Source organism: Cebus imitator, unplaced genomic scaffold, assembly GCF_001604975.1.
Source record: "Cebus imitator isolate Cc_AM_T3 unplaced genomic scaffold, Cebus_imitator-1.0 Scaffold338, whole genome shotgun sequence".
Lineage (NCBI taxonomy): Eukaryota > Metazoa > Chordata > Mammalia > Primates > Cebidae > Cebus > Cebus imitator.
Window position 1 is genome coordinate 2,091,859 of NW_016107653.1, and position 26,949 is coordinate 2,118,807.

The 26,949-nt window shown below is 56.4% G+C and overlaps 2 protein-coding genes across 11 annotated transcripts in view; both read left to right on the top strand.

Annotated features, from left to right (window-relative positions):
• PACS2 (phosphofurin acidic cluster sorting protein 2) overlaps nucleotides 1-7,997 on the top strand; it is an 82,868-nt gene extending 74,871 nt beyond the window's left edge. For all 9 annotated transcript variants that reach the window (XM_017505426.2, XM_037730227.1, XM_037730230.1 and 6 more), the window contains 6 exons: nucleotides 2,475-2,517; nucleotides 3,698-3,740; nucleotides 4,142-4,277; nucleotides 5,414-5,640; nucleotides 5,925-6,038; nucleotides 7,304-7,997. In XM_017505426.2, the coding sequence (XP_017360915.1) occupies nucleotides 2,475-2,517; nucleotides 3,698-3,740; nucleotides 4,142-4,277; nucleotides 5,414-5,640; nucleotides 5,925-6,038; nucleotides 7,304-7,422 (682 nt within the window). In that variant the 3' untranslated portion in view covers nucleotides 7,423-7,997. The remainder of the gene's footprint in view (nucleotides 1-2,474; nucleotides 2,518-3,697; nucleotides 3,741-4,141; nucleotides 4,278-5,413; nucleotides 5,641-5,924; nucleotides 6,039-7,303) is intronic.
• Nucleotides 7,998-11,184: 3,187 nt separating this feature from the next.
• TEX22 (testis expressed 22) lies at nucleotides 11,185-26,240 on the top strand. Of its 2 annotated transcripts, none has more exons than XM_017505442.2 (4): nucleotides 11,185-11,437; nucleotides 11,928-12,109; nucleotides 23,780-23,908; nucleotides 24,076-26,240. In XM_017505442.2, the coding sequence occupies exons 2-4, from the start codon at nucleotides 11,960-11,962 to the stop codon at nucleotides 24,253-24,255; spliced, it is 459 nt and encodes a 152-aa protein (XP_017360931.1). In that variant the 5' UTR covers nucleotides 11,185-11,437; nucleotides 11,928-11,959; the 3' UTR covers nucleotides 24,256-26,240. The 2 variants fall into 2 exon arrangements, with proteins under 2 accessions (XP_017360931.1, XP_017360933.1); XM_017505444.2 differs by lacking the exon at nucleotides 11,185-11,437 and adding an exon at nucleotides 11,444-11,859.
• The last annotated feature ends 709 nt before the right edge of the window (nucleotides 26,241-26,949 follow it).

The following is a 26,949-nucleotide window of genomic DNA, read 5'->3' on the forward strand; positions in this document are numbered from 1 at the left end:
CTGCTTAGGCATCCAGCAGCTTCCCCAGGGCCATGCAGAGTGGCCCCCAGGGCGTCTGCACTCTCTGTGCCCCTTACACTCCTGACCACTTTGCCTCCACGGATGTGTGTGGCTCCGGGGTCAGGGTGAGGTCTCAGTGGCCAGCCGGTGTCACCCCTGTCATACCGGCCCATGTCCGGGGCCGGGTGCTGTCTGCATGGCCCAGAGGTGCAGCTTGGCTTTGAGAGTTCCAGCAACATCCCTGTGTTGTGACGTCTCCTGCGTTCAGCCCTCATCTGCCACACACTGCACTGTGGGCCTCGGAGCAGAGCATGGACAGGAGGCCACCTTGCCATGGCTGTTGGGGGGTCTGGCTTGGCAGAGGGCAGGTGGCCCTGGGGATTGGAGCCACCCATGCCCTGGGGACCAGGAGCTGCCTCCTGCCTTCTGTGCTTTCGTGTGCCTGGAAGGACACTGATGTCACTGAGATTTCCAAACGCCGATCTGCCCGGTGAGGATAGTGGGATGTCAAGGACACATCGAGGTGCTCCTGCCTGACAGCTGTGGACAGAGCCAGGGTGCTGCAGGGCCAAGAGGCCGCCCTGAGGCAGAGGCGGTCCTAAACACAGGATTTGCAGCGCCTTATATTATCTGAAATGGACAAGAGGGGAAAGTTTCTGTTTCAACTCTCTTCTCTTTAGAAGTGGAACTGGGCTGGGGGCATCTGTAATGGGATGGATGGAATCTGTAGGTGGTTTCATCCAGAGGCATTACCAGGCCTTCTGCCCAGGGTAGGATGGGAACTGTCCAGGTTAGCGTCCGGGGAGGGTGGGTATTGCCTGCTGCTGTCCCCTCACGCCGGCCCTGCAAAGACTGGGAAGGCACCTGCTGGGACCAGCTGCAGGGGCTGCCTCCTGGGAGTGTGTTGCTCGTGGACACACTGTGGGGAGCGCTGGGTTAAGCCTCTGCCCTGCAGGGCTCTTGGGGAGACAGTGCTGCTGGTCTGGAGCTAGTGCTCCCAGCAGAGGCCAGGCTGGGCCTGTGGCATCCTCCCCAGGCCTGTTTCCTGCAAGGGATTCTCCCTCAATGACCCTGTTCTGGGAAACAACCCAAGGGAGGGCTGGGGCCACTGGGCAGACCCACGTTCTGCACCTGGTGCAGGGCTGTCCCTGAGGGAGCACCCTGCTGGCCTGGCCGTTCTTGTCCCGGGTGTCGCCCTGTGCCTTGGCCTGTCCCCGGTGCTCCAGGGGCAGTGGCCACTTCTCTGCACTGTGTGTGTGCGTGGTCTCCACCTGTAAGAGCCACTTGTTATGTCAGACTCTGCAGTTTGGGGAAACGAGACGGAAGAAACAGCTGGGCAAACTGCCCAGAGAGACAGCACCGGCCACTGATGTGGTCTGGCTGAGGAAGCCAGGTGGGGAGGCACCTCCTAAGTGCAGACCACGGGGAGCCTTGAGGCCAGGGGAGAGCAGGAAAGAGGGGAGCCAGAGCCAGCCCACCACTCAGGATAGGCCCTGCCCTGCGGATCTTCTGTGGGGCCTAGGAGGAGATATGCCCCACCTCTCCCCATCTGTCTCAGGACCTTGTGCTGTGCTGGCCCTTGTCTTGCGGGAGAGCTCCGGGCCCAGCCCAGGCTGCAGTGGCACGGTCAGCAGGAGCCTGCACTAGCTGGACCACAGGACAGCCCTGCCTGAGCTGCCCATATCATAGGGGAAGACAGACGCGTCCTCTCTGCAGCCCCACGGCTCCTGCCCTCATACCCCTGGCATCTTCACATGGATTGGCTGTGACTGACTTCCAGGAGAGGCCGCTGTTCTGCTGGATGTTGTGTGGAGTCAAGTCCAGGCAAAACCTCCACCACTCACCGAGCCCGTCAGCTCACTCAGACACAGCCGGCCGCGGGCATGCTGGGCCCGCCTGCAGGCCATGTATGGGGCATTCTGGTAGAACACGGAGGTCTACGGTGGTCCACGGCAGCCAAAGCCTGGTCTCTCCTGTGGCATGGACATTACCCAGATGGTCTGGAGAAAACCTCCCCGCCCTGGCTTTGGTGCTGCTGATCACCGGAGAAGGTCCCGGCTGTGCCTGAAAGTCCTGGGGCACAGGCAGCTGCCCTCCTCCCAGTGGAGCAGGGAGTGTCCAGCTTGGTGGGTCAGTGGAGGCGCAGGCTAGACGGGGCTTAGCTGGCTGTGTGGCGTCAGGCACTGAGGATCACAGAGTGAATCCCTCGGCAGAGCTGTGCCCTCCGGCCTGGTCTCCTGCCCATGGGTGCACAGAGACCCATTTGTCCTTCCCGCATGGCGGCATGGCAGGAGGGGCCAGGCCAGGGCCGGCAGTGGTTGGGGATGGGTGGGGCTGGAGCACACTGGGCAGGGCCGACTGAGGCAAGGCTGTCCGGCGGGGCCGCGCCAGGTTCTCAGGCCAAGAGGGAGCTGTGCCCACCGTGCGGGGCTGTGCCCTGAGGAGAGCTTAACTGTCTGTTTCCTTGCTCTTAGCCCTGACGAAGAGTCCTCCCAAAAGTTCATTCCCTTTGTTGGGGTGAGTACTGGCCAGCTGTATGTGACGGGAAACCGCTCACCTGCCAACATGTCTTACAGTCAGAACATTTGGGGATTGACGATATATTCCAAAACCCTCCCACAGATGTGAGCTGGGTATTTGCCCTCCCATGTGGCCTGTCTCAAAGCTTGCTTCCTTCCCCTGCCGGAGTGGGGTGTGGGCCCGGAGGTTGTTGGTTCCCCCCAGCTCTGCCTGGGGGGCTGATATGTGGAAGCAGAGACAGGTCGGTGGGGCAAGGCCTTAGGGACACCCAGCGGGCTTGGCCCAGTGTCTCAGGAGAGGAGACTGCCTCCCAGGTTGGGAGGACACCTCTGTCCTCTAGGAGCCCAGGGCCCCGAGGGAGCTTCCCTTTGCCTACTCTGGGGCTGTGGCCTGCAGGTGTGTGGGCTTCGGTTCCTGCCCAAGGCAAGGGCTGCTTCTGCCAGCCAGGCCGATCCCTGCCAGGCCTGGGTTTCCACAGCCTGCCTCCTGTCCATCTTGTCATCCCGTTGTGTGGCCTCCCTCCCGCCAGGTGTCTGCTGTGAGATCCATGGGGCCTGGCAGATGAGTTGCCCAGGCAGGGGAGGGGTCTCTGGGCCTCAGTTTCCCCACTGGTAGAACAGAGGCCTTTCTATGCACCGTCCAGTGGCTGGGTCTGCTGAGGGCTCTGGGGCGATGGCCGGCCCTCTGAGAGGGCGGAGTTCATCTTGAACAGCAGCTGCTCAAGGCGCTTTCTGCACTGACGAGCATCTGTGCCCAGGCACACAGGCCTTCCCGCAACCAAGGCCCTGTTCTGTCACTGGGATTCATGGTGGATCTACGCAGCCACCTGTGGCTCGTGGCTGCCATGTAAGACCTACCAGGTCCTGGGTCTGTCCTGTCGGCCCACCAGGGTCCCTCCTGCCGGTGTCCTGGTCTTACGGGACACATGGTTTGCTGCTGCCCTGAAGGCCGCCTTTGGGAGAGGGCAGTCCCTCCTGCTGAACCCGAGCTCCCTGAGCGCTGTCTGTCCCCATGTGGCTGCCCTGAGCTTGGCTCTGCTCCACAGATGGGGAGAGAAGGCAGGAGGGACCCGGCACTGTCCTGGCCCTCCTGTATCTGGGAGTGGTGGCCACAGGGGGAGGGTAGTGGGCAAGCTGAACCACATGGCTTCCACCAGCCAGTGCCTGTCACTTTCTAGGTTGTGAAGGTTGGAATTGTGGAGCCATCCTCGGCCACATCAGGTAACCCCATCCGACCCTGAGGCCTTATGAGTGGCCCATGGGTAGTGGTCCCAACACCTTCATGGGCGCCCTGAGCCCCGGGGGAGCACCGTCACTCTGGTCCTGCAGACCAGACCAGCCCTTTGGGGCCAGACAGCCACGAGTCCCAGTCTGGCTATGATGCTTCTGCTCCACACGGGGTTTGTCCTCCAGGGACCGCTGTCCTCCTGAAGCCCCATACCAAGGCTGGCAGGGCCGTTTTCCCAAACCTAGGAGAATCCGAGACCCCCCCATCTCACACAGGCCACTAGGGACTCCCACCCTGCACCCCCAGGGGCTACCTGGCCTTCTGGCCACATCCTGGTGCCACCCGGGGAAGCCCAACAGGTGGGCTCAGCCGGCTCTGTGACTTCTCCCCAAAGGCGACTCGGACGACGCGGCCCCCTCGGGCTCCAGTGCACTCTCCTCCACCCCACCGTCCACATCTCCCGCGGCCAAGGAGGCCTCGCCCACCCCACCCTCCTCCCCGTCAGTGAGCGGAGGCCTGTCCTCCCCCAGGTAAAGATGCGGGTCAGCCTGTTTCACTTGCCCGCCGCATCACACGCCGCCTGATTTGGCCATCCCCACATCACACCCACCTCCCAGGGCACCTATCCTGTCAGCCGCACAGGTGGAGGGGCTCTGCAGGGCGGCTGGGTCCTCTCCTGCCACAGCGGAGGTTGGGGGCAGGACCTCTGGGGGACAGAAACTGCCGGACGGTGAATAAATGTGGGTGCTATGCTGGGCTGTCTCTTGGCTCTACACACAGTTGGGTTTGTGTGTTTTTTTTGTTTGTTTTTTTTGAGACGGAGTCTTGCTTTGTCTCCAGGCTGGAGTACAATAGCGAAATTTCAGCTCACTGCAACCTCTACCTCCCAGGTTCAAGTGATTCCCCTGCCTCAGCCTCCTGAGTAACTGGGACTACAGGTGCATGCTACCACACCCAGCTAATTATTTGTATTTTAGTAGAGATGGGGTTTCACCACGTTGGCCAGGATGATCTCGATCTCCTTACCTTGTGATCCACCCACCTCTGCCTCCCAAAGTGCTGGGATTACAGGCATGAGCCACTGCACCTGGCCCTACACAGTTGGGGCTTTTAAAAATCAAGCTGAGTGCAGAAGGCACAAGAAACGGGAATCTCTAGACAGTCCCATGGGGTTAGCTTTGACAGCTATGCTGCAGCCCCGATAGCCTGCCCGGATCTCTCCGGAGCAGACCTTACTCAGGTGAAGCTAAGCTGTTGGGGGTTGTGGGGCCTGAGGCCAGGCATGGTGTTGGTGCTGTGTGCAGGGCTCCCACCACAGACCCCCGGCCCCCCCGCCTCCTGTGTTTCTAGCCTCCAGCTCCTTCCAGGCTGAGAATGAGGGAGCTGGCTCACGTGGGCCCTCAAGACTCCGAGGGGCAGCGCGGAGAGCGGGTGGACAGGCCGCCCAGGCCTGTCACCAGGCTCCCTATAATTTGTGCAGGACCCTCCTGGAGGTGACCGGGCATGTGGGCAGCTCCACAGAGCAGGCTTCAAGCCCCCGGCGCCCCTCTGCTGGCAAGTTGGGACAGGTGCTGGCTGTCACCCCCTGGCCTGTCACATGGACAGTGACGCCCCCATCACCAGGTGCAAGGATGCAGGTGTGAGCACCTCCCTCTGCCTTTCCCAGCCAGGGTGTCGGTGCCGAGCTGATGGGGCTGCAGGTGGACTACTGGACGGCAGCACTGCCCACGGACAGGAAGAGGGACGCTGAGAAGAAGGACCTGCCTGCCACCAAAAACACGCTCAAGTGCACTTTCCGGTCCCTCCAGGTCAGCAGGCTGCCCAGCAGCGGCGAGGCTGCGGCCACGCCCACCATGTCCATGACCGTGGTCACCAAGGAGAAGAACAAGAAGGGTGAGGTGGGGCTGCTCGGTGGGAGAGGGCGGCTCGAAGCCTGCAGGGATGGCAGCCCCCAGCTGGCCTTGGGCAACCCACGTGCACAGGCAGGGCTGGTGGGGTGAGGGAGCATGACTTGAGGGCAGTGAGGGTCAGGCAGTTGTGACCAGAGCCTCAGGCAGAGGCCAGCTGGGCCGGTCACCAGTTTTCCTGGGTGTGCAGGGCCGAGCCTTCCCCACACGCCCCGGGCCTGGCCCTGTAGGAGCAGCAGAGTGACAGCAGCGTGTCTCTTCTCCTCCCAGTGATGTTTCTGCCCAAGAAAGCCAAGGACAGGGATGTGGAATCCAAGAGCCAGTGCATCGAGGGGATCAGCCGGCTCATCTGCACTGCCAAGCAGCAGCAGAACATGCTTCGGGGTGAGCTCCGCGCTCCCGGGGTCTGTGTGGAGTGGGGCACAGGCGAGAGCACAGCAGGGCCACTTCGGAGCCCACACGGCAGCTGCGGCATCTCGGTGTAAAGCGCACCTTCCACCACCTGAGGCGTAGGCACATTCGACGAAGCCCTTGGTGAGGCTGACAGTGTTCTAAATGCTGAGAAAGGAGTTTTCAACCCTTTCTGCTTTTTTAAGAATAATGACTTTATTTTTTTATATCAGCAACTGTATCTACAGACTTTTTTTTCTGTTTTGAGACGGAGTTTTGCTTTTCACTGGGGCGGGAGTGCAGTGGTGTGATCCCAGCTTACTGCAAACTCTGCCTCCCAGGTTCAAGCGATTTTCCTGCCTCAGCCTCCCAAGTAGCTGGGATTACAGGTGTCTGCCACCACGCCTGGCTAATTTTTTTGTATTTTTAATAGAGACCGGGGTTTGCCATGTTGGGCAGGCTGTTCTCGAACTCCTGACCTCAGGTGATCCCCCCACCTCAGCCTCCCAAACTGCTGGGATTACAGGTGTGAGCCACCATGTCCAGCCTAAAAATGATGACTTATAATTTCAAAGTATTCTAGAGAAGATGCTCTGCAATTAACTTCAGAAACGGAGCTCAGGTCAGCTGACCTCCAGGTTGATGTGGCTCTGTCTCCCACAGGGGTCTCTGTTTTAAGGAGGCTTCCAATGTCTTCTTCCCACACCTGTGCAGGTGGAGGTGGATGTGTACAAGTAGCACCTGGTGGAAGGAGGTGGGGTCTGATTCTTCCATCGGCAGGCAGCCCTGGGGGAGATGCCAGCCCCAGGGCTCTGAGGTGTGGGAGGGCAGGGGGCAGAAGGGGTATCCTCAGGAGCCAGCATGGCTCTGGATCCCCTGAGTCCCTGAGGAGGGTGTCAGTGCCCTCCAACATGGGGCTCCTTCTCATCCTGCACCCCAGCTGCTACCCAGCCTGGTGGGCTAGGCAGGCAGGTGGGCAGGCCGGGCAAATGGGCAAGCAGTCAGGCCAGGCAGGCGGGCTGGGTGGGCAGGCTGGGCAGGAAGGGTGGACTGGTGGGCAGGCTGGGCAGGAAGGGTGGACCAGCAGACGGGCAGAGTGGGCAGGCGTATAGGCGGGCGGGCGTACGGACGGGCGGGCAGGCATACAGGCGGGCAGGGTAGGCGGGCAGGCGTACGGGCGGGCGGGCAGGCATACAGGCGGGCAGGGTGGGCGGAAAGGCGTACAGGCGGGCAGGTGGTCAGGCAGCCCTCTCCCACAGTCCTCATCGACGGTGTGGAGTGCAGCGATGTCAAGTTCTTCCAGCTGGCCGCGCAGTGGTCCTCCCACGTGAAGCACTTCCCCATCTGCATCTTCGGACACTCCAAAGCCACCTTCTAGCCCCGCCCCACCGGGGGGGCCCCACCTGCCCCAAGCGCCCACCACGCTGGGAGGGGCCCAGCTGCGTTTCTGTTAACATTTCAGTTTACTACAGAGACAGACCCTTAAAACACAAAGAGAAACAGTCTTAAGTATGAATGTGCTCACAACCTGGAAACTAACGGGGGAGCTCCCGCCGGGAGCCGAATAACTGCTCTGCTTATTAACCTGAACGTTGGGCCCGGGGCTGGGAGGCTGGAAGGACAGTGCTGACCGCAGACGTGGAAGGTGTGCTGTGGCCCCACAGGCCAGGAGGGTTCTTGCCTTCGCGTCCTGTCCTTCCTGGAAGTCAGGACTCTGCTTCCTCAGGGAGCCTGGGCCAGGCGGAGCTTGGTGGCCACAGGCCGAGGGCCACAGGCCGCTCAGTCCCGTTGGGGTGTCCTGAGTTAAGCCTGGGGGCCCATCCTGCCTGCCTGAGAGATGCCCCCAGCACCGCACACTCGTGGTTCCCAATAAACTCCTGCCTGCAGGCGGAGGTTTTATAGCAGCAGATATTTTTAATGCTTTTAAATACATGTTATAATGTAGCTGCCAAACATGTTGCTCTTCTGAAGTCCCCTGGGGCTGGGAAGAGCCAGCAGAGCCTATCCCCGCTCCCCAGTCCTGCCCATCTGCCTCCACCTTCCCTCAGCAGAGCCTGCCCCCACTCCAGCCCTGCCCACCCCACCTCACACCTTCCCTTCTGAGGCTGTTCTTGAGATACTGTGACACCTCTGTGTGTAGTCCTTGCCCCAAACTTAGCACGCACAGGGGCCTCCACAGCCCCAGGTGGCCCCAGAAAATGTTCCAGACCCCAGCTTGGGACACAGTGAGAGCTGCGGGGGTCGGCCTGAGGGTGGGGGCTGCTTCCTCCTGCTCCCAGTCTAGTGGGCATGTCTGAGGGTGGCCATGTGGGTATCTGAGTTGAGATTCAGGTTTTGGTGAATGTGGGGCAGGTGTCCAGGTATGTGTTTGTCACCTGCCGCAACACTGGCCAATGAAGATTCCGGCAGGATGGCCTGAGCAGAGGACTGGCTCTTTGGAGCCGTGGGTGTAGCCACATACCCTGTCCAGGGCCTGGGAGCCTCTCTAGTCCAGACTCAGAGTGTGTCGGGTCCCATGCCCTCCACACAGCAGGAGAGGGGCCTCCCCAACTGCACCTGCCCCTCGGTCCTGCTTCTCCCCAGCAAGCCTGCACTCTGGGGTCTCCGTAGGAGGGAACCAAGGAAGCTGGGGACCCCCAGTGACCCTGGTCACCCCTGGGGGCCTCTGGGCCTGGTTTCGTAAGATGGAGCACTGTGCAAGGCTACGCTTGGAAAGTTGACAAACAGGGCAGGTGGGCCTCGAGCCTGGGCTGGAGGGGTTTCCACCCTTGTTGGCCTGAGAAATGGTCCATGTTTCTTACTTGTGATTGCCCTGCTCTTCCCGTGCCCCCTCCCCGCAGGTGGCTGAACAGGGTGCTTTTGTTGTGGCGAGGTGCCAGGATGTGACCTGGGGTGGGACCTCAGCCCCTTGGTTTCAGGGCTCAGAGGTAGCCGGTATGCAGTGCCAAGTTGGAGCCCCTCTCAACCAGAGCCCCTCCATACCAGGGCCTCCAGCTTCACCTGGGACCAGGAGCCTCAGGCACACCCTGCGGGGAGGGGGGAGGGGTCTGGGGTGAGGGCGTGGGTCCCTGGGCTGATGGCCTCTGACCTTGGCAACACTCAAACAGGTGGGACCCTGACCCTCCCCCTCATTCCAGCTTCCCAGTGCTGGGCTCCAGACCAGAGCGTCTGTTTTTCTTCTCTTCCAGTTTCTTTTATTTTTGAGACGGAGTTTCGCTCCGTCACCCAGGCCAGAATGCAGTGGTGCAATCTCGGCTCACTGCAGCCTCTGCCTCCTGGGTTCAATCGATTCTCCTGCCTCAGCCTCCCGAGTAGCTGGGATTACAGGCGCCTGCCACCACACATGGCTGTTATTTTTGTATTTTTAGTAGAAATGGGGTTTTGCCATGTTGGCCAGGCTGGTCTTGAACTCCCGACCTCAAGTGATCCACCCGCCTCGGCCTCCCAAAGTGCTGGGATTACAGGTGTGAGCCACCGCGTCCGGCCTGGTCTTACAGTTTCTTTCCCAAAGGTCACACTCAGTAGGAAGATGAAGGTGGAAACAACCTTGCCATGGCTTTCTGGCCTCAGAGCAGGTTTTAGAGGAAGGGGCCACAGGCTGCCTAGTGCATCCTGGCTGTGGGCAGCCCCTTTCCTGGAGCCCTCCTGCCTACCACACACCTCCCCATCTGGCTCTGCAAGGGAATAACATGGCAGACCATCCAGCAGCTGGGGGTTCTGGTGGCATTCCCTGCGCCCCTGCCGCTGCTGGTCTGCAGGTCTGGCTTGCACACCACTCATCCATCCGCCACTCCATGCCCAGTGCCACAGTGGTTGGGCAAACGAGACCTGGGCTGGGCTCGCTCTCTGTGCCTCAGTTTTTCCACTGGTTAGGATAGTGGTGTTTCCCCTGCCTACCTCAGAGCTGTTTGAGGGTGCATGGAGGAGCACCCTGTCCCTCCGAGGACAACTAGAAACCAAAGCCATCTGACAGCCAGTGCGGTAAGGGTGGGGGCAGGGGGGGGCGGGGCGGGGTATGTGAGGCCAGCACGCCCCTGAGACCTTGGCCGGGGACTGGCCCCACAGGATGGAAGGCAACCCTTGTAGAGTTGGGCTCAACCCCGTCAGCCTCAAAGGTTAGGCCACCTGTCACCGCCGAGGCACCCGTCAGGCCTGGTGGCTACCTTCCACTATTACGTAGACAGACTCCACCCTCCACCCTTGACCAGGCCAGTTGGGGGCCAGCCCCACCTGGCCCGCTGCCTTCCTCTTCCATGTTGGTCTCTGGGCACACAGGCCAGTGTCCTGGGTCAGTGCCTCGGCCAGGGCTGGGGCCGGAGAGGGCCCCTGGGTGAGAGCTGCGGGGGGTGAGGGGGGCGCTCCAGGGGACTGGCACCTCTTCATGCTGTCCTCATTCCCAGAGGCAAAGACCTGAATGTCTCTGGCCTTCCTCCGGGAATGAATTCCTCCAGACCCACTCCGGTTCCTGAGCCGCCCCTCCCCAGCCCTGTCCTCTCGCCTGCGGGTGTCGGCTGCAGGGTACCCCTGGAGCCTGACTGCAGGCACAGAGGCACCACTGTCGTTTCTGCAGACCCCCATGCGGTTCATTGTGCATTGTTTGGTTTCTAGGGTGTATGTGTTGCTAGTTTTTCTTTTTTTTTTTAATGAAACCGGCATTAATGTAAATAGCTTTTTGGGGAACGGACTCTAATCTGTCACGTAGTGACCGTGTGGACTATTTTAAGGTGCTGATGCGACACTAATAAACCTGGAGGGGCCTGCCCCTGCCTGCGGTGTGATTCTCTCGGCAGTCCACCCCTCGGGGGCTCGCGCAGAGCGGCCGCAGCGCCTCCCTCCCGCCCACGCGCCCTTTCCCGGGTCCGCCTCGCCGCACCCCTGCGGCACCGCGCGCGGGGAGGAGGGCCCCGGGAAGCGTGCAGGGCGGAAGGGCGCTGGGGCGGAAGAACTCAAAGCTCAGGTCTGCGCTGAGGCAGACCCAGAGGCCGACGCCCACAAGGGCCCGCGAGGCGACAGCGGCGATGAACCCGGGTCTGTGCCGGGGACCACGAGGCCGCGCCCCCACCCCCCCATACACCCCGAAACGGAACCCAAGACGCAGGCGCGGCGCAGGCCGGAAGCGGAACCGGAACCGGTGGGGGCGGGGCCTGCACAGCGGAAGTTCCGGAGCGAGGCGCGGGCCCCTGGGGCCGCCGTGGGCCCCACCCGTCACCCTGTGGCCCCTCCATCCGCGGCGGCTCCGTATCCCTCGTCTCCGGTCGCCCGCGTTACCCCCACCGCTGACCGCCTTCCTGCGTGCCCCTCCCCGCGGCGAACCCCAGGGTGCCCCCGGCTTCCGGCGTGTGTCCTGAGCCCTTCTCCCCTGGCCGCGCACTCGCCCCGGAGAGGGCGGGCACGTAAGGGCTTGGGCTGGGCCTGCTGGGGTGAGGCGTGGAGGTCTCAGGGGCGGGGGCAGTGTGGCGGCAAGAGCTCTGGGCCTTTCCTTCGCCCCGGGCGTCGCAAGGCCGGGCCTTGGGAGGTGCCCGCAGTGCTGGCTGAGGGCGGATGCCCCTGAAACCGGGTCTGGCAGAGGCGTGGAGTCCGTGCGGGGAGGCTGCTGAAGGCTGACCAGGCTCCCGGGGTGGGGAGGGCAGGGGCAGAGGGCAGTTCGGGAGGCTGATGTGGAGAAGAGCTGCGGCGGAAGCTGGGGGATCCGCTCCACCCAGTGGGGTCGAGCGTCGGGCTCCCTGGTGAGCCCCACCCAGTGATACCTGACCGCTGGCTCGAAGGCGACCCTAGCAGACCCTGACACTGCCCCCATCTGACCCCAGGGACTCAGGTACTGGTGGGCATACGGTGGCCTTGGGGCCCTGCCCCACCTCATCCTGCTCCCTCCCCCGATCTCAGAGCTGTGGACAAGCAGTCTACTAGTGCTAGAGATGGACAGCAGGAAGCTGGCCCCCCAGGGGAAGAAGCTGGAGTGGCACCTCTCCCAAGAGCACAGGCGGCCCCCACTGGGCCCTACAGCAGCCTCGGGCCAGCCCAGTACTCAGAGCAGTGCTCAGCAGGGACTGCAGACTCAGGACTGGGTAAGCAAAGGAACCCTGGCTGAGGCCATCCTCCTGGCCCCAGCCCGCCTGAGGCCTCCCTCTGGAAACTCCAGGCTGGCCTGATGGGCAGCCTCGGAAGGGCTGAGTGGGGCCTGACAAGAAAGATGCTGGACTTGGGGCCTGTTTTCCCATGGCCCTGTACGAGCACCAAGGTGGACCTGCACTCCTCTTGCCTCCAGAACCGTGGGGTTGCAGGCCTCTGCTGGGCTCTGTAGAGAGGTCTCCTAAATCCAGGAGGGAGACAAGACAACACACTTGCCTCCGCCCTCCCCAGTACCTCCTACCTCAGGCTGAAGGTGGCAGGAAGTGGGAGGGAAAGCAGGGTCTCCAGCAGGGGTGGTGTCCACCCAACCAGCTGGGTCAGCTGTCAGGAGAAGGATCTGTCACTGAAAGTTGACTGAAACAAAGTGTTGAGGGTGGCTCTGCTTGTGGCAGCCCCAAACTAGAAGCATCTCCTGGTCTCTCTGCTGCTGGACAGCAAGCTGCAGGCTTGTGCCTGGCGCAGTAGTGAGAGTGGCGGGACGCAGCTGCTGAGCCCCAGGACGTTCTCTGAGGGCAGAGGAAGCCAGACCCCCACTTGCATGGTTCCACTTTTGGAAGGTTGAAAGCCAGGCTCAGAGATGGATCTAGGCTATGTGAGATGGCTGCAGGGGCTCCCGGGCACTGGCAACGCTTTAATGGCTGGTGCTGGTCATGCGGCCAGGTCAGTGTGGGGAGCTCATTGAGCCATGCCCACAGGCGTGTCTGCGTGTATGTCCCATGGCTGCTCACTGAGCCCCCTTTGTACCCTCCCAGTCATGCCCTTCAGGCCCAAATGCCTTCAAGTTCCTGTGAGGGTATCAGGTGCTGGGGAGTGGGGTGACCCAGCCAGCAGTTGCAGTGACTTTTGGGAGGTGAGCATCTTCTGACAGTCCAGACTGTAAACACATAGAGGTCACCTGTCTAGCGAGGGCTGCTCGGGAGGAGGGTCGGGGTGTGAGGCTTCCATCCTGAGCAGGGCTGGGGACAGGGCACTGTGCCTGAAAGGGTAGGGATGTGGATGCAGGAGAAGCATGCTTGGGACCTAGGTCCTGCATGGGGACCTGGTGGCTCCTGGGCAGGGGCAGCCAGGCTGCGTCTGTAGTTCCAAGAGATGGACTGGTGGCTGTGGATAATGGTTGTTGAGTATGAGGCTGGGAGACAGGAGAGTGGGCTGAAGGGCTCTGTGGGCAGGCGGGCAGTGGAGGAATGAGGGAATGAGGTTGTTGGCCAAGGGCGGGAAGGGGCATGGGTGCATCTCTGCTGACCTGACAGGCTTTTAATTTGGGGACAGGAAATCTTCCCTAAAAAATGTGGGTGCCCAGATGATTTGACAGGTGTATGACACTCCCAAACCAGAAATCAGTCGTCCTCACTGGGGAAGCTTCATCTGCCTGGTGGGCAGATGCCACTTCTGGTATGGAGCTGGTATCACCCAGTACCAGTGCCAGAAGAGAGCAGAGGGAGAAAAAGAAGGAGAAAACGACCTGCCAGTCTACCTGTGGCCCTAGATTGAAAAATCCTGAGTAAACACTGGAGCAAATCCAGTAGCACCTGAAAGGCTGACTTTCACAGCCATAAGGATGGGTCCTGTGCGCTTCCGCCTGCCAGGAGAACAGGCGCAGGTCGCTGTTCACATCTCTGTCCCAGTGCTTAGGGTGGGGCCTGGCACAGAGCAGGTGCTCAGTGAACGTATATGGAATACGTGAAATTGTATGTAAATCAAAGAAGACTGTAACCCAAGGGTAAAAGAATTTTGAAATCTGTAAATAAAGTTAATAAACAATAAGTGGAAAATCATGATTATCTCAGTGGATGTTGAAAAGTAATAATAAATTCCAGTATCTTCCCTTAAGAACAGAAGAAGTATAGAAACCTGTAGGTTCTGGATAAAGTGGGAAGAGATGGACATCTCTTGCCTGACAAAGGGAAGCTCTCAAGAGGTTGCAATGACCAGCATGGAAGTATTTCAGATGGAAGCAGACAGGGATGCATGGTATCACCGTGACATTGAACAGTATTCTGGAAAATCACCCACTGCAGTGTGTCTCATGCCTGTAATTCCAGCACTTTGGGAGGCCAAGGTGGGTGGATCACCTGAAGTTGGGAGCTGAAGACCAGCCTGGCCAATGTGGTGAAGCCCCATCTCTACTAAAAATACAAAAGTTAGTTGGGCGTGGTGGCAAGGGCTTGTAATCCCAGCTCCTTGGCAGGCTAAGGCAGGGGAATCGCTTGAACCTGGGAGGCGGAGTTTGCGGTGAGCCAAGATTGTGCCACTGTACTCCAGCCTGGGCGACAGAGGGAGATTCCGTCTCAAAAAGTAAATAAAAGAAGAATGGAAATCTGGAAGTCGAAGCCTGTACAGTAAATCAAGAAAGTGAGATGTATAAATATCTAAAAAGTTGAGAATCACTATTGGCAGCTAATATGTTACCTACTTGGAAAATCCAATTTAAGAAACGTGAGTAAGGATAAAAGAGGGAGTTTGGATATGTGGTCGCCATTTACAACTTTTCGGCACAGTAAAAATAACCAGAAAATGGAATAGAAAAAAAGGATACTATTCCATTTAGTGAGAGTGTGAAGTTCCTGGAAATAAACCTATTGTTAAATTCCTTTATGAAGAACACCATAAAATGTACTGAATAACACGTAGAGCTCCTCATGGAAATGTGTGTCTCATTATTTGATGGATAGAGTTCATGTGTTTGTTTTTGAGACAGGGTCTCACTGTGTCACCTAGGCTGGAGTACAGTGGCATGATCACAGTGTTACTGGAAAAGGGGTCTCCATGCAGATGCCAAGAGAGGGTTTTTGGATCTCATGCAGGAAGCAATTTGAGGAGAGCTGCGGAGTGCAGTGAGATCTTGTCTTGAAAGCCACTACATTGCAGAGCAGAGCATCCTTAGCCAGCAAGCAGTTTTCCTTACATCGAGGTCTTATCTATGTAAAGACTAAACTAAGCTGCGCCTACGTGTGAGTGGGCTGACAGCATAACAGAATGTATTATTCCATTGATTAAAAGAAAACTATCTGACATTTTAGTGTGCAAGTACATTAAAGCATAACTACAGTTACCTTGAAAGCATATATTATTGTGGGTATTGGGATATCTGAACTTCCTTTCATAGGATTTGTCCTTGCAGGCGTTCCCAAGCTGCTTCCTTAGCTGTAAACATCTTAGGACAGTGGTTGTGACCTGCAAGGAATGTGCTCTGTTAGTCTCAAGGTGGAGTTGAACAAAAATGACGTTACTCTAGCTCTCCTAGGCTCCTGCTTCCCTAACAACCGCTCCCTACAGTGTGGACCTCCTGGACTCAAGCTTTCCTCCCACCTCAGCCTCCCAAGTAGCTGGGACCACAGTTGCGTACCACCACGCCTAGCTAATTTTTAAAATTTTTTGTAGAGACAGGGACTTGCTGTGTTGCCTGATTTGGTCTTGAACTGGGCTCACGTGATCCTCCAGCTTCAGTGTCCCAAAGTGTTAGGATTATAGGCATGAGCCACTGCGCCCAGCCAGATAGAACGTTTTAAATGTGCCAAGCTTCCCAAAAACAATTCAGTGCAACCTCTATTTAAAACTAAAACAAAAATAGACTTTTCAGCCGGGCACGGTGGCTCACGCCTGTGATCCCAGCACTTTGGGAGGCCGAGGCAGGCGGATACCCAGGCATGGTGGTGCATACCTATAATCCCATCTTCTCAGGAGAATCACTTGACCCTGGAGGTGGAGGTTGTGGTGAGCCAAGATCACGCCATTGCACGCCAGCCTGGGCAACGAGCAAAACTCTTGTCTCAAAAAAATAAAAAAAACAGGCTTTTCATGAATCTTGAAAATTTAATTGTAAATGTACATAGTGATTCTGGAAATGTATTACTAGTTTACTTTTTTAAAAAATTAGAGGGTCTCACTGTGTTACCTAGGCTGGTCTCTAACTCCTGGCCTCCCAAGGAGCTGGGATCATAGGTGTGAGCCACCATGCGGAGCCTGTGGCAATGTATTAGTTACCCATTGCTGCAAGACAAGTTTCCCCAGAGCTTATCAACTTAAAACAGTAATTATTTTTATCTCAGTTTCTGTAGGTCAGAAATTTGCTTAGCTGGTGGCTTTGGTTTGAGATCTCCTAGTAGCTTATAGTTGAGATGGCAGTCAGAACTTCAGTCATCCCAAGGCTTGAGGAAGGCTGGAGGCTGTTTCCAGGGCAGCTCACTCACATGACTGGTGAGTCTGGGATAGGGCTGGCAGGCCACCTCAGCTCCTCACCACAGGGATCTCCCCAGAGGATGTCTTCAGTATCCTAACAGTATGGTGGCTGGCTTCCCCTGGGGTGAGTGCTTGGAGAGAGAGTGAGCTGGAAGCTGCAGTGACACCTTGGCGGTCACACTCCCTTATTTCTGCAGCATCTTTTTGTGATGTGCTGGTCATCCTATTTCATGTGGGAGGGGACGACACAAGGGCATGAGTACCAGGAGCTGAGTATCACTGGATGCCATCCTGGAGGATAGCTCTCACAGGCAGTCACTTAGTCTATGGGGCTTTAAAAGATGATGTACTGAGAGGCATAACAGCCAAATTGCAGAACGCCAGAGACAAAAACCTCAGAAGCATGGAATCTTCAAAGGAGCCACGTGAACAGCCGTGGGAGCTCATTACAGTGGAGCAGTCGCGTGCCTGCACTCAGGGTAAGTCATGTCAACCTTGAATATTAGGCCCAGCAAAAATGCATTTCATGAAGAGGGCTAAAGGTTTAAAATGATAAGCAAAAAAGAGAATTCACCCCCAGCACACTCTTAGCTTGGTTCTGTAGAAATGATCTCAAACATCATGAAAGTGATCATAGAAGGTCTGAAATGGATAAAGAATGAGAGGAAGTAGGAAGTGCATAATTTGAAACTGACAGTCACTGGATGTCACTCATGCACAGAAAAGGATTCAATTGGTATATGCACCTGCAGTGGTGTAGATGTCAGGGTGGTGCCTGTGAGTGGAACTAAAGTGTTCTAAGTTTCTGTGTTTGAGAAGAGGATGGAGGTTGGCCATGATTGCTCACACCTGTAATCCCAGGACCTGGGAGGCCAGGATTGCTTCAGCCCAGCCTGGCAACATGAAAACCACCATCTCTACAAAAAATGCAAAAAGCCAGGTGTGGTGGCATGTACCTGTAGTCCCAGCTACTTGGGAGGCTGAGACAGGAAGATCACCTGAGCCTGTGAGGCAGAAGCTACAGTGAGCTAAGACTGTGCCACCACACTCCAGCCTGGGCAACGAGAGCCAGACCTTGACTCAAAGCAAAAATGATGGAGTCGCTTTGTCAACTTTAGATTTAGATGAGTTTGCATGCCCTCACTGACTACAGCAGCAGAACAGAAAGCAACACAGTGGCAGAATCACCAGTATGTCGTTTAATTCAGTCAATGAAAACGGACTGAGTGTTCCAGTTAAAAGACAGACATGGGCCGGGTGCAGTGGCTCACGCCTGTAATTCCAGCGCTTTGGGAGGCCGAGGCAGGCGGATCACGAGGTCAGAAGTTCAAGACCAGCCTGGCCAACATGGTGAAATCCCGTCTCTACAAAAAATACAAAAATTAGCTGGGCATGGTGGCGCATGTCTAATCCCAGCTACTCGGGAGGCTGAGGCAGGAGAATCACTTGAACCCAGGAGGTGGAGGTTGTAGTGAGCCAAGATTGCACCACTGCACTCCAGCCTGGGTGACAGAGCAAGACTCCGTCTCAATAAAATAAAATAAAAAAAAATTAGCTGAGCATGGCTACTTGGGAGGCTGAGGCAGGAGAATCGCTTGAACCCAGGAGGCAGAGGTTGTGGTGAGCCAAGATTGAGCCACTGCACTCCAGCCTGGGTGACACAAGTGAAACTGTCTCAAAANCAAAAAAAAAAAAAAAAAAAAAGACAGACATGGTCAGAATGGGTTTAAAACAAGCATCTTCAGCAGTCAGCCTGTGAGTGTGTTCGGGGAAGCACAGGAAGATTCCAGCCCTGGGGTGAAGATGACACCAAACAGCCGGGCATCAGTTCACATCACGTTTTTCAGTCAAACAGCAAACTTACCTCGGGTTTGGGAGTGTGTGTGTGTGGACGCCTGTTGCGTGCAGCAGCGAGTGTGAGTCTCACAGACCTATTCCTGAGTGAAAGAGGCAAGTGACAAAATTATTCATGCCGTGTGGCTTTGTTCAGAGTTCAAAAGCATGCAGAAGTATACAAGATAATTGCTAATATTCGTTAAAGTATAATTTGAAAAAAAATAAAGATGTTTTAAAATGTTTTCTTGGAAAAGGAACCAAGCAACAATTCTGGAAGTGAGAGAAAGGCCTGGCTTGCCGCTCCAAGCTCCAGTGACGAGAACTGTGTGACCCTGCGGTGGAAGGTGGCAAAGACGCCACTGCCTGGGACAAGTGCCCTGGAAGCCGACCTGTGCATGAATGTGGGGATTTAATTTATGCTGAGCATGGCATTTCAGAGCAGTGAGAAACAGACCTTTCAGCAAGTGGTATTGGGAGAGAGAAGATGGGAGTGCCGCCCACCGCTCGAAAAACGTGCACACAACACACAAAACACTCAACCCAAACCCTGTAAGCACTGGGAGAGTGTATGAGAGAATGTTTAGGATCTGGAAGTGGTAAATGCCTTTCGTAAGCCAGACACAAAATCCTTGAAGGAAAAGCCTGACAAATCTGACTACAGAGTTTTTAAACATTTCTGTGCAATCAAAGACACAAAAATGTTAAACGACAGTCTAGAAGAAAATGCTTGTAATATTTATAACATTCAAATGTTTACCAACCAGAATCTATGAAGAGGTGCTTGAAAGCAATGAGGAAACTATTTTAAAAACTGAATAGAAAAGTGGGCCAGGCACAGTGGTTCACCACTGTAATCCCAACACTTCAGGAGGGCAAGACAGGAGGATCACTTAAGGCCAGGAGTTCAAGACCAGTCTGGGCAACACAGTGAGACCCTACCTCTGCAAAAAATAAAAGAATTAACTAGGGCTGGGCTTGCTGGCTCATGCCTGTAATCCCAGCACTTTGGGAGGCCAAGGCGGGTGAATCACGAGGTCAGGAGTTCAAGACAAGCCTGGCCAAGATGGTGAAACCCCCCTCTACTAAAAATACAAAAATTATCTGGGCATGGTGGCGGGTGCCTGTAATCTCAGCTATTTAGGAGGCTGAGGCAGAGAATTACTAGAATCCAGGAAGTGGAGGTTGCAGTGAGCCGAGATTGCACCACTATACTCCATCCTGGGCAACAAAGCAAGACTATCTCAAAAAAAAAAAAAAAAAAAAATTAGCCAGCCTGGTGTGCCTCTAGTAGTCCCAGCTGTTGGGAAGGCAGAACAAGACCCTGTATCTTAAAAAGGAAAAAAAAGAATGCAGTTCCAAAAAAAAGAGGGGGTGCAGGGAACCAAATGAAGTGAAACATCAACAAGTGAAAAAGTTGGCACAAATTATAAAGGTAGATCTATGTGGAACTGGGGAGGATGTAAGGAAAGAGAAAGTCTGTTTTACTGGTTTTTCAGAAAACCCATTGTGATCATTATTCATTATTTTTAAATTTTAATTTATTTATTAATCTTTCCTAATTTCATCTTTAAGCTTTCAGTACATTTCTTTTTTTTTTTTTTTGAGACAGAGTTTCACTCTTGTTACCCAGACTGGTGTGCAATGGCGCGATCTCGGCTCACCGCAACCTCCGCCTCCTGGGTTCAGGCAATTCTCCTGCCTCAGCCTCCTGAGTAACTGGGAGGCACGTGCCACCATGCCCAGCTAATTTTTTGTAGTTTTAGTAGAGACGGGGTTTCACCATGTTGACCAGGATGGTCTCGATCTCTTGACCTTGTGATCCACCCGCCTCGGCCTCCCAAAGNGCTGTTGTTACCCAGACTGGAGTGCAATGGCATGATCTTGGCTCACTGCAACCTCCACCTCCTGGGTTCAAGCAATTCTCCTGCCTCAGCCTCCCTAGTAGCTGGGACTACAGGCACGCACCATCATGCCCAGCTAATTTTTGTATTTTTAGTAGAGACGAGGTTTCACCTTGTTGACCAGGATGGTCTCAATCTGTTGACCTCGTGATCCGCCTGCCTCGGCCTCCCAAAGTGCTGGGATTACAGGCGTGAGCCACCGCGCCCGGCCCTTTCAGTACATTTCTTTTGCTGTTCTTTTTCTGTCATTTCAAATGATTTGCATGGTCATGGTTTGGGGACCGTTTTCTAAAGATGTATTTAAAGCTCTGGCTTCTCAGAGCACAGCTTTGGCCACACATCTCATGTTTGGTGTGTCCTGCTCTCACTGTTCATTTCTCAGCCACCACGTCTGGCTAATTTCTTATTTTTTGTTTTTTTGAGACAGAGTCTGTAGCCCAGGCTGGAGTGCAGTGGCTCAATCTCAGCTCACTGCAACCTTCACCTCCCGGGTTCAAGCAATTCTCCTGCCTCAGTCTCCTGAGTAGCTGGGACTACAGATGCCCACCACCATGCCCAGCTGATTTTTTATATTTTAGTAGGAAGGGGGTTTCACCATGTTGCCCAGGCTGGTCTTGAACTCCTGAGCTCAGGCTGTTCACCCACCTTGGCCTCCCAAAGTGCTGGGATTACAGGTGTGAGCCACCACACCCAGCCAATTAAAAAAATTTTTTTAGACGTGGAATCTCACTTTGTTGCCTAGGCTAGAGTGCAGTGGCACCATCACGGCTCACTGCAGTCTTGAACTCCTAGCCTCAAGTGATCCTCCCACCTCAGCCTCCCAAATAGCTGGGACTATAGGTGCATGCCACCATGCCCAGCTAATTATTTTTTGTAGAGGTGAGGTATCCCTATGTTGCCCAGGCTGGTCTTGAACTCCTCTGCTGGGGTCAAGCCACGCTTCTGCCTAAGCCTCCCGAAGGGTTGGGATTATAGATGAGCCACTGCACTCTGCCATTGTTTGTTTCTAAATAAGTTGGCATTTCAGTCTTGATTTTCTTCTTCACTCCAGAGGTAATCAGAAGGGTGTTTCGGAATGTCCATGTCAATAGGAGCGTTTTGTTACCTTCTGTTGTTAACTTCTGACTGTGTCACCTGGTAGTGCCAGAGCCCTGTATTACGGGCATCTGTGCACTGGGGTCTGTTTCGTCTGTGGCCTGAAGTGTGGCCAGTTCACGTGCCTGTGGGGTGTGTTTGGTAAGAGCATGGGTTCTCTGTGGGTTCAGGAGTTCTGTGCATGTTCTCCTGCGTCTGCTGGATCACTTATTACTTAAATCTTTACTTTCTAAATTTTAAATTACTTTTGTTAAAACATAGACATGCATATTTAGAACAGGAGTCCCCAAAGCCACTCTCAGCGCTTGCAGGCACCCCACCGCACACTGAGGTGAGAAGCGCACTTGTGCCTCTTTGCTGCCTCCCTTCATTCCTCCATCTTGTGTTCCGTCCATGCCCCACACGAAGACTCTGGGTGGCGGCCCCTCCCCATCCCCCATCCTTCTGCCAGCATTCTGTCAACTCAGCAGAAACCCAATTCCACTGTTAGCTTCACAGTGCCCATGTGGCATCATGACCATAGGGTGGCCGCGTTTCCCTTGTGCTGCTCTTGGTTTTTTCTGGAGGAAACCATTGTTTACCCTCCTCCTCCTTTTCCTCCTCCTCTTCTCCATTTTCTATGAACTGATGATTCTTTCCCAAGCTTTCCAACAAGCCTGGGACTCTCCTCTCACAGACCCCTACACATCAGGTCTGGAGCTGCATCTTCTCCTGGGCAGTGACCTTTCTGGAGGCCTGGGCTGCCAGCAGCCAGCCCGGCTGTCAGGTCCCCTTAGCAGCCCCCCACTCCCTCCCCCAACACCCCCGACAATCCACCTGCCTCCCGTCTGCAGGACACCTTGTTTCCTGCCCCTCGTGTGCTCCCTGGTTACTCCTTTGTTTTGCTAGAATACATCTAGCAGCTTCCTCCAAAAAGGTTTGGAGAATGTGAAAGTTTTTGAGACCCTAAAGATGTGAAAATCTTTATTCTGCCTGTCAGCTTGGATGATGCCTTGGTTGGGTAGAAATCTAGGTGGGAAATCATTTTCCTTCAGGATTGTAAGGCATTGTCCATTGCCTTGTAGCTTGCAGTGCTGCTGTGTGATGCCCTAGACTATTCAGGATTTCTTTTTTTGAGACAGAGTCTTGCACTGTCTCCCAGGGTGGAGTGCAGTGGTGCAGTCCTAGCTCGCTGTGGCCTCCAACTCCTGGGGTATTCAAGGGGATTGAGTGATCCTCCCCGCTCAGCCTCCCAAAGTGCTTGGATTACAGCTGCTATGCCCAGCCAGAATTTTCTTACATTTTATCTTCTTTCTCCCTTCCTTCCTTTCTCTTTCTCACTTCCTTTCTTTTTTTTCAGAGTCTTAACTCTTGTCACCCAGGCTGGAGTGCAGTGGGAAAATCACAGTTCACTGCAACCTCAACCTCCTGGGTTCAAGCAGTCTCTGCCTCAGCTTCCCCAATAGCTAAGACTGCAGGCATGTGCCACTGAACGTGGCTAGTCTTGTGCTTCTCCTGTAGAGGCAGGGTCTTGCAGGCTGGTTTAGAATTCCTGGCCTCAAGCAATCCTCCCGCCTTGGCCTCCCAAAGTGCTGGGATTACAGGCGTGAGCCACCACACTCAGCCCAGCCTCCTTACTTTTAAGCCTTAATATTCCATTTTATGCATCTGGCACATTTGTTTTATTCATCCATGTGGAAACCTGGGATCCTTCTGCATTTTTGCTGTTGTGAATGGTGAGAGCTGCTATGCACATTCCCGATCCGCGTTTGTGTATCTTTGTCTTCGTGCCTCCAGCTCTTTTGGGCACACACCCCGAAGTGGAATTGCTGGATCCCGTGGCAATTCTGTGTGTCATTTTGTGGGAGTGAGAGCTTCACATTGAGTTTGCATTAATCCCACTTTTTGCATGGGACTCCCTTCTCTCCCATCCTCCCTTCCCACGGGTGAGGGAGGTGGGGGATGGTGGACTTTTGGCTGGGAAGAATCTGGAGGAAACTTCTCATGCCGCTCACGTGGGAAGTTCCTCCCTGGGGGATGGGGGTCCTACTGGGAGACCCCACCTGTTTCTGGTCTTCTCCTGTGGCCCTCCCATGGCTCCTCCAGCTGGCCCCCTCCTTCCAGTCTCCTGTACTCTGCCAGGGGCCCTCTTCCACTGGCGCTGGTCTTTTGTCTCTATGGGCTCATGATCTTTATTTTCTCCCTAACTCTTTATGATCATTTCAGAGGGATCTGGGCAGGCTGGGGCTGGCCAAGTCCTGCCTTTCCTGAGGCACAGGATTGCTGGAGCTCCGGGGGTCCCCCTGCCGGCCAAGCCGGGCGCCAGCTGTGAGGACTTCCCGGTCCAGGGGCAGCCCCGCTGTACCTGAACTGGGGCAGGTGCTGGGTGGAGGGGGTCGTGGCACAGATCACTGGGCAAAGCCACAGAGGGTCACACGGCCAGAGGCCCCGCGCCGTTAGCTGGCGCTGGAGCAGCAGGAGGCTGAGCAGATGGTGCTTTAGAAAGGCCCCCGGCTGCTGAGGAGGCGAGTGCTGAGGGTGTGGGGGTGCTGGTTAGGGGCAGTGAAGGGGAGCTGGCGCCGAGGCCCGCGCTGACCCGCTGCTCTGTCCCTGCAGGTGAGCGAGCCGCCGGAGCGCAGGCGCCCGGGCCGCCACTGGAGTGTCAGCATCGACGAGCGCCGGCGGCTGGCCATGCTGCGTGGCTGGGAGAGGCCGGGTGCCGCCGGGGGCCCGCAACACTGCAGGGTGCGTGGGGGTGGTCCTCCCTGCCTGTCCCTGCCCTGCCTCGTCCATCCCTTCACCTCCCCTGCCTCGGCTCAGTCCCACTGAGCGCCCTTTGCCCTGGCGCTCCTCTTCCCCACCCTTGTCCCCTTCCCACCCCTCGAGGTTCCCTGACCCACCCTTGCCTGCAGGACATTGTACAGATCGTGGCCCAGCTGGTGTCAGAGGACGTGGACAAGGATGTGCTCTTTCCCCACCCGACGAGGTCCAGCGAGTCCATCAATGCCTTCCAGGCCTTCCTGGCCCGGAGTGCCCCTTTCTGGCATAACATGACTTTCAAGGCCCAGGCCTTGAGGTCACCCCACTCCTAAGAGCCTGACTCAGACCAATGTCTGTCTGCTAGTGCCTTTCCTTGGGGGCCCTGGGTGGGGGTGGCCTCTGCACCTTCTTTGTGCCCCACCTGGGGGTCACTTCCCACCTACAATGGTAAAACAGGCCTGGCGGGACCTGGCTCCAGACAGCCTGCAGCTCCTGAGGCCTTGGGGACCTGGCCAGGGGCCATGGGAGGCCACCTAGGGGAGGGTTGCACTGCCCCAGCTCAGTCTAGGGGGGCCCTGGCAAGGCCTGGGTGGCAGGAGCTTGCCCTCTGGGCTGCTGGGAGGAGGCCTCGGGGCACCTGGGCCTACCTGGGGTGCACTGGTGTCCCAGGAGACCCCACTGGCAGGCGCTGCCTGGAGACTCAGCTCCTTTGCTGGCCTGTTCTGGGGAGCTGGGCACCTGCCTGCACCAGGCTGTGAGATGGGCCAGGCAGAGTTCTCCAGGGGCAGTGTCTTACAGTGGTTCCTGCCTCTGAAGACCCAGCAGGGCACACGGGCCCCCAGGGCTGCTGTGGTGGGAAGCAGCAAGCCTGGGGATCCAACGTGGTGCCTGGCACAGAGGGAGGCTTCGTGGAGGCGGAGATGCCCCCTGGCCTCTGGATGGTGGTGAGGGTGGTGGACAGGGGCCAAGAGGGCAGCGTGCATAGGAGGGCTGGGCAACTGTGAGGAGCCGGCTGGAGCAGGGGCCTGTGGGCTGTGGCCCACAGGGTGACTCCCTTGTTTACAGGGCGTAGGATCCTCAGGAGGGTCCTGAGCTGGGGTGGTGTGTCGCAGCTGCATTTTGGGGACAGAGTTGCACGGGGACTGGTTTGGGAAGCAGGGCAGGAGGGCTGTGAGCATGGGTTCCCAGCCTGGGGTGGGTGGGGGTGGGGAAAGGGCCCTGGACTCTGTGACTGTTAGGGGCCTGACTGGGCTTCTGCGGAGGTGGCTGGGTGGAGGAGGCTTCGGGGCAAGCAGAGGTGATTGTTCCTGAGTCCCCGCTGAGGGCAGGAGCCAGGCCCGTGCAGCAGCCTGGACACCACATGCTGGCTGTGCTGCCCACCTGGACCCCACCCCTCCCCTTCCTGCTGCTGAGAAGCCACCTGACTGCTCTGCCAGCCCCTGCTTCCCTGACACTGGATCCCTAGCCTGACTTGAATCTTCTGCACCTGCCTGTCTCCCCTTCTTACTGTAAGACTCAGTGAAGTTCCCTCCTCCTCCAGGAAGCCTTCCAAGATGACACAGCCAGGTGCCCCCCTTCTCTCCTGAGTCCTCTGAATGTCATTTGGTGCACCCTAGGGATCCTCTGCATTTCTCAGGAGACCTAGGATGCATGGATGGAGGACAGACTCTCCAGGGGTGATGGCAGGTGTCCTTAAGGATGTGGGGGAGTTTTAGGCAGGGCATTGGGGCCATCATGACCCCCTCTCTGAGGCCCCTGATGATGAAGTGGGGAATGGGATCCCATGGACCCAGCTCTGTGGCAGGCAGGAAGATGTGAGCCCTGCACCCCAAGGCGTAAGCAGGGCAGAGTGGAGCTGACAGGTAAGCAGTTGCCATGGGGGTGACGAGCTGGGCCATCCTCTGTTGCTGAGTGGCTTTAAAGGATCCTGGTTGTTATGGCTGTGATGTGGGGGTTGGCTGGGCTCATCCCACCAGCTCTCCTGCTCTTGTTTGGGTGTCTCCTGAGGCCGCTGGGGATGCTGGGATGGTTGACCTTTCTGCTCCATTAGATCTCCCTGCAGAGCACCTTCCCCCTGGCAACAGCAGAGGCAAAGCCTTGGCCTCCTTCAGGCTGAGACCCAGAGCCGGCCTCCTGGTGGGTAAGGTGGCCACAGGGCCAGCCGGAGGCAGGGGTCCTGGCACTGAGAGGCACAGGCCTCTCCAGCAGAGGTGGTGCCGGGACGGGGCGGTGCCTGGAGACTACTTGTTTTGTCACAACTGGGATCTGTGTACTAGTTTTCCGTAGCTGCCATAAAAATTGCCACACATTCAGGAAATTTGGTTTGTTTTTGTTTCTTTTGCAGGCCGGGGGTGTCTTGCTATATTGCCCAGGCTGGTCTTGAATTCAAGTGATAACCCCACCTTGGCCTCCTGGGTACTGGGGACTGCAGGTGCATCCCACCACACCTGGCTTTTTTTTGAGATGGAGTCTCACACTGTCGCCCAGGCAGGAGTGCAATGGCGCAATCTCGGCTCACTGCAATTTCTGCCTCCTGGGTTCAGGCAATTCTCCTGCCTCAGCCTCCCGAGTAGCTGGGACTACACCATGCCTGGCTAATTTTTTTATTTGTAGTAGAGACGAGGTTTCACCATGTTGGCCAGGATGGTCTCGATTTCCTGACCTCGTGATCGGCTGCCTTGGCTTCCCAAAGTGCTGGGCCTACAGGTGCGAGCCACCACACCCGGCCTTTTTTTTTTTTTTTTTTTAGAGACACAGTCTTGGTATGTTGCTCAGGCTGGTCTTGAACTCCTGGACTCAAGCAATCCTCTTGCCTCGGCCTCCTGAGTAGCTGGGGCTACAGGAGTGTTCCACTGGTGCCCGGCTTTGAGTGTTTTAAAACAACACAAATTCATTCGCTAAGTTTTGTAGAAGTTCAAAATGGGTATCTCTGGGCTCAGAGTGAGGGGTTGGTGGAGTTCTGTTGCTTCTGGAGGCGCCAGGGGAGACTCTGTTTCCCTGATTTTTCCAGCCTCAAGAAGCCACCC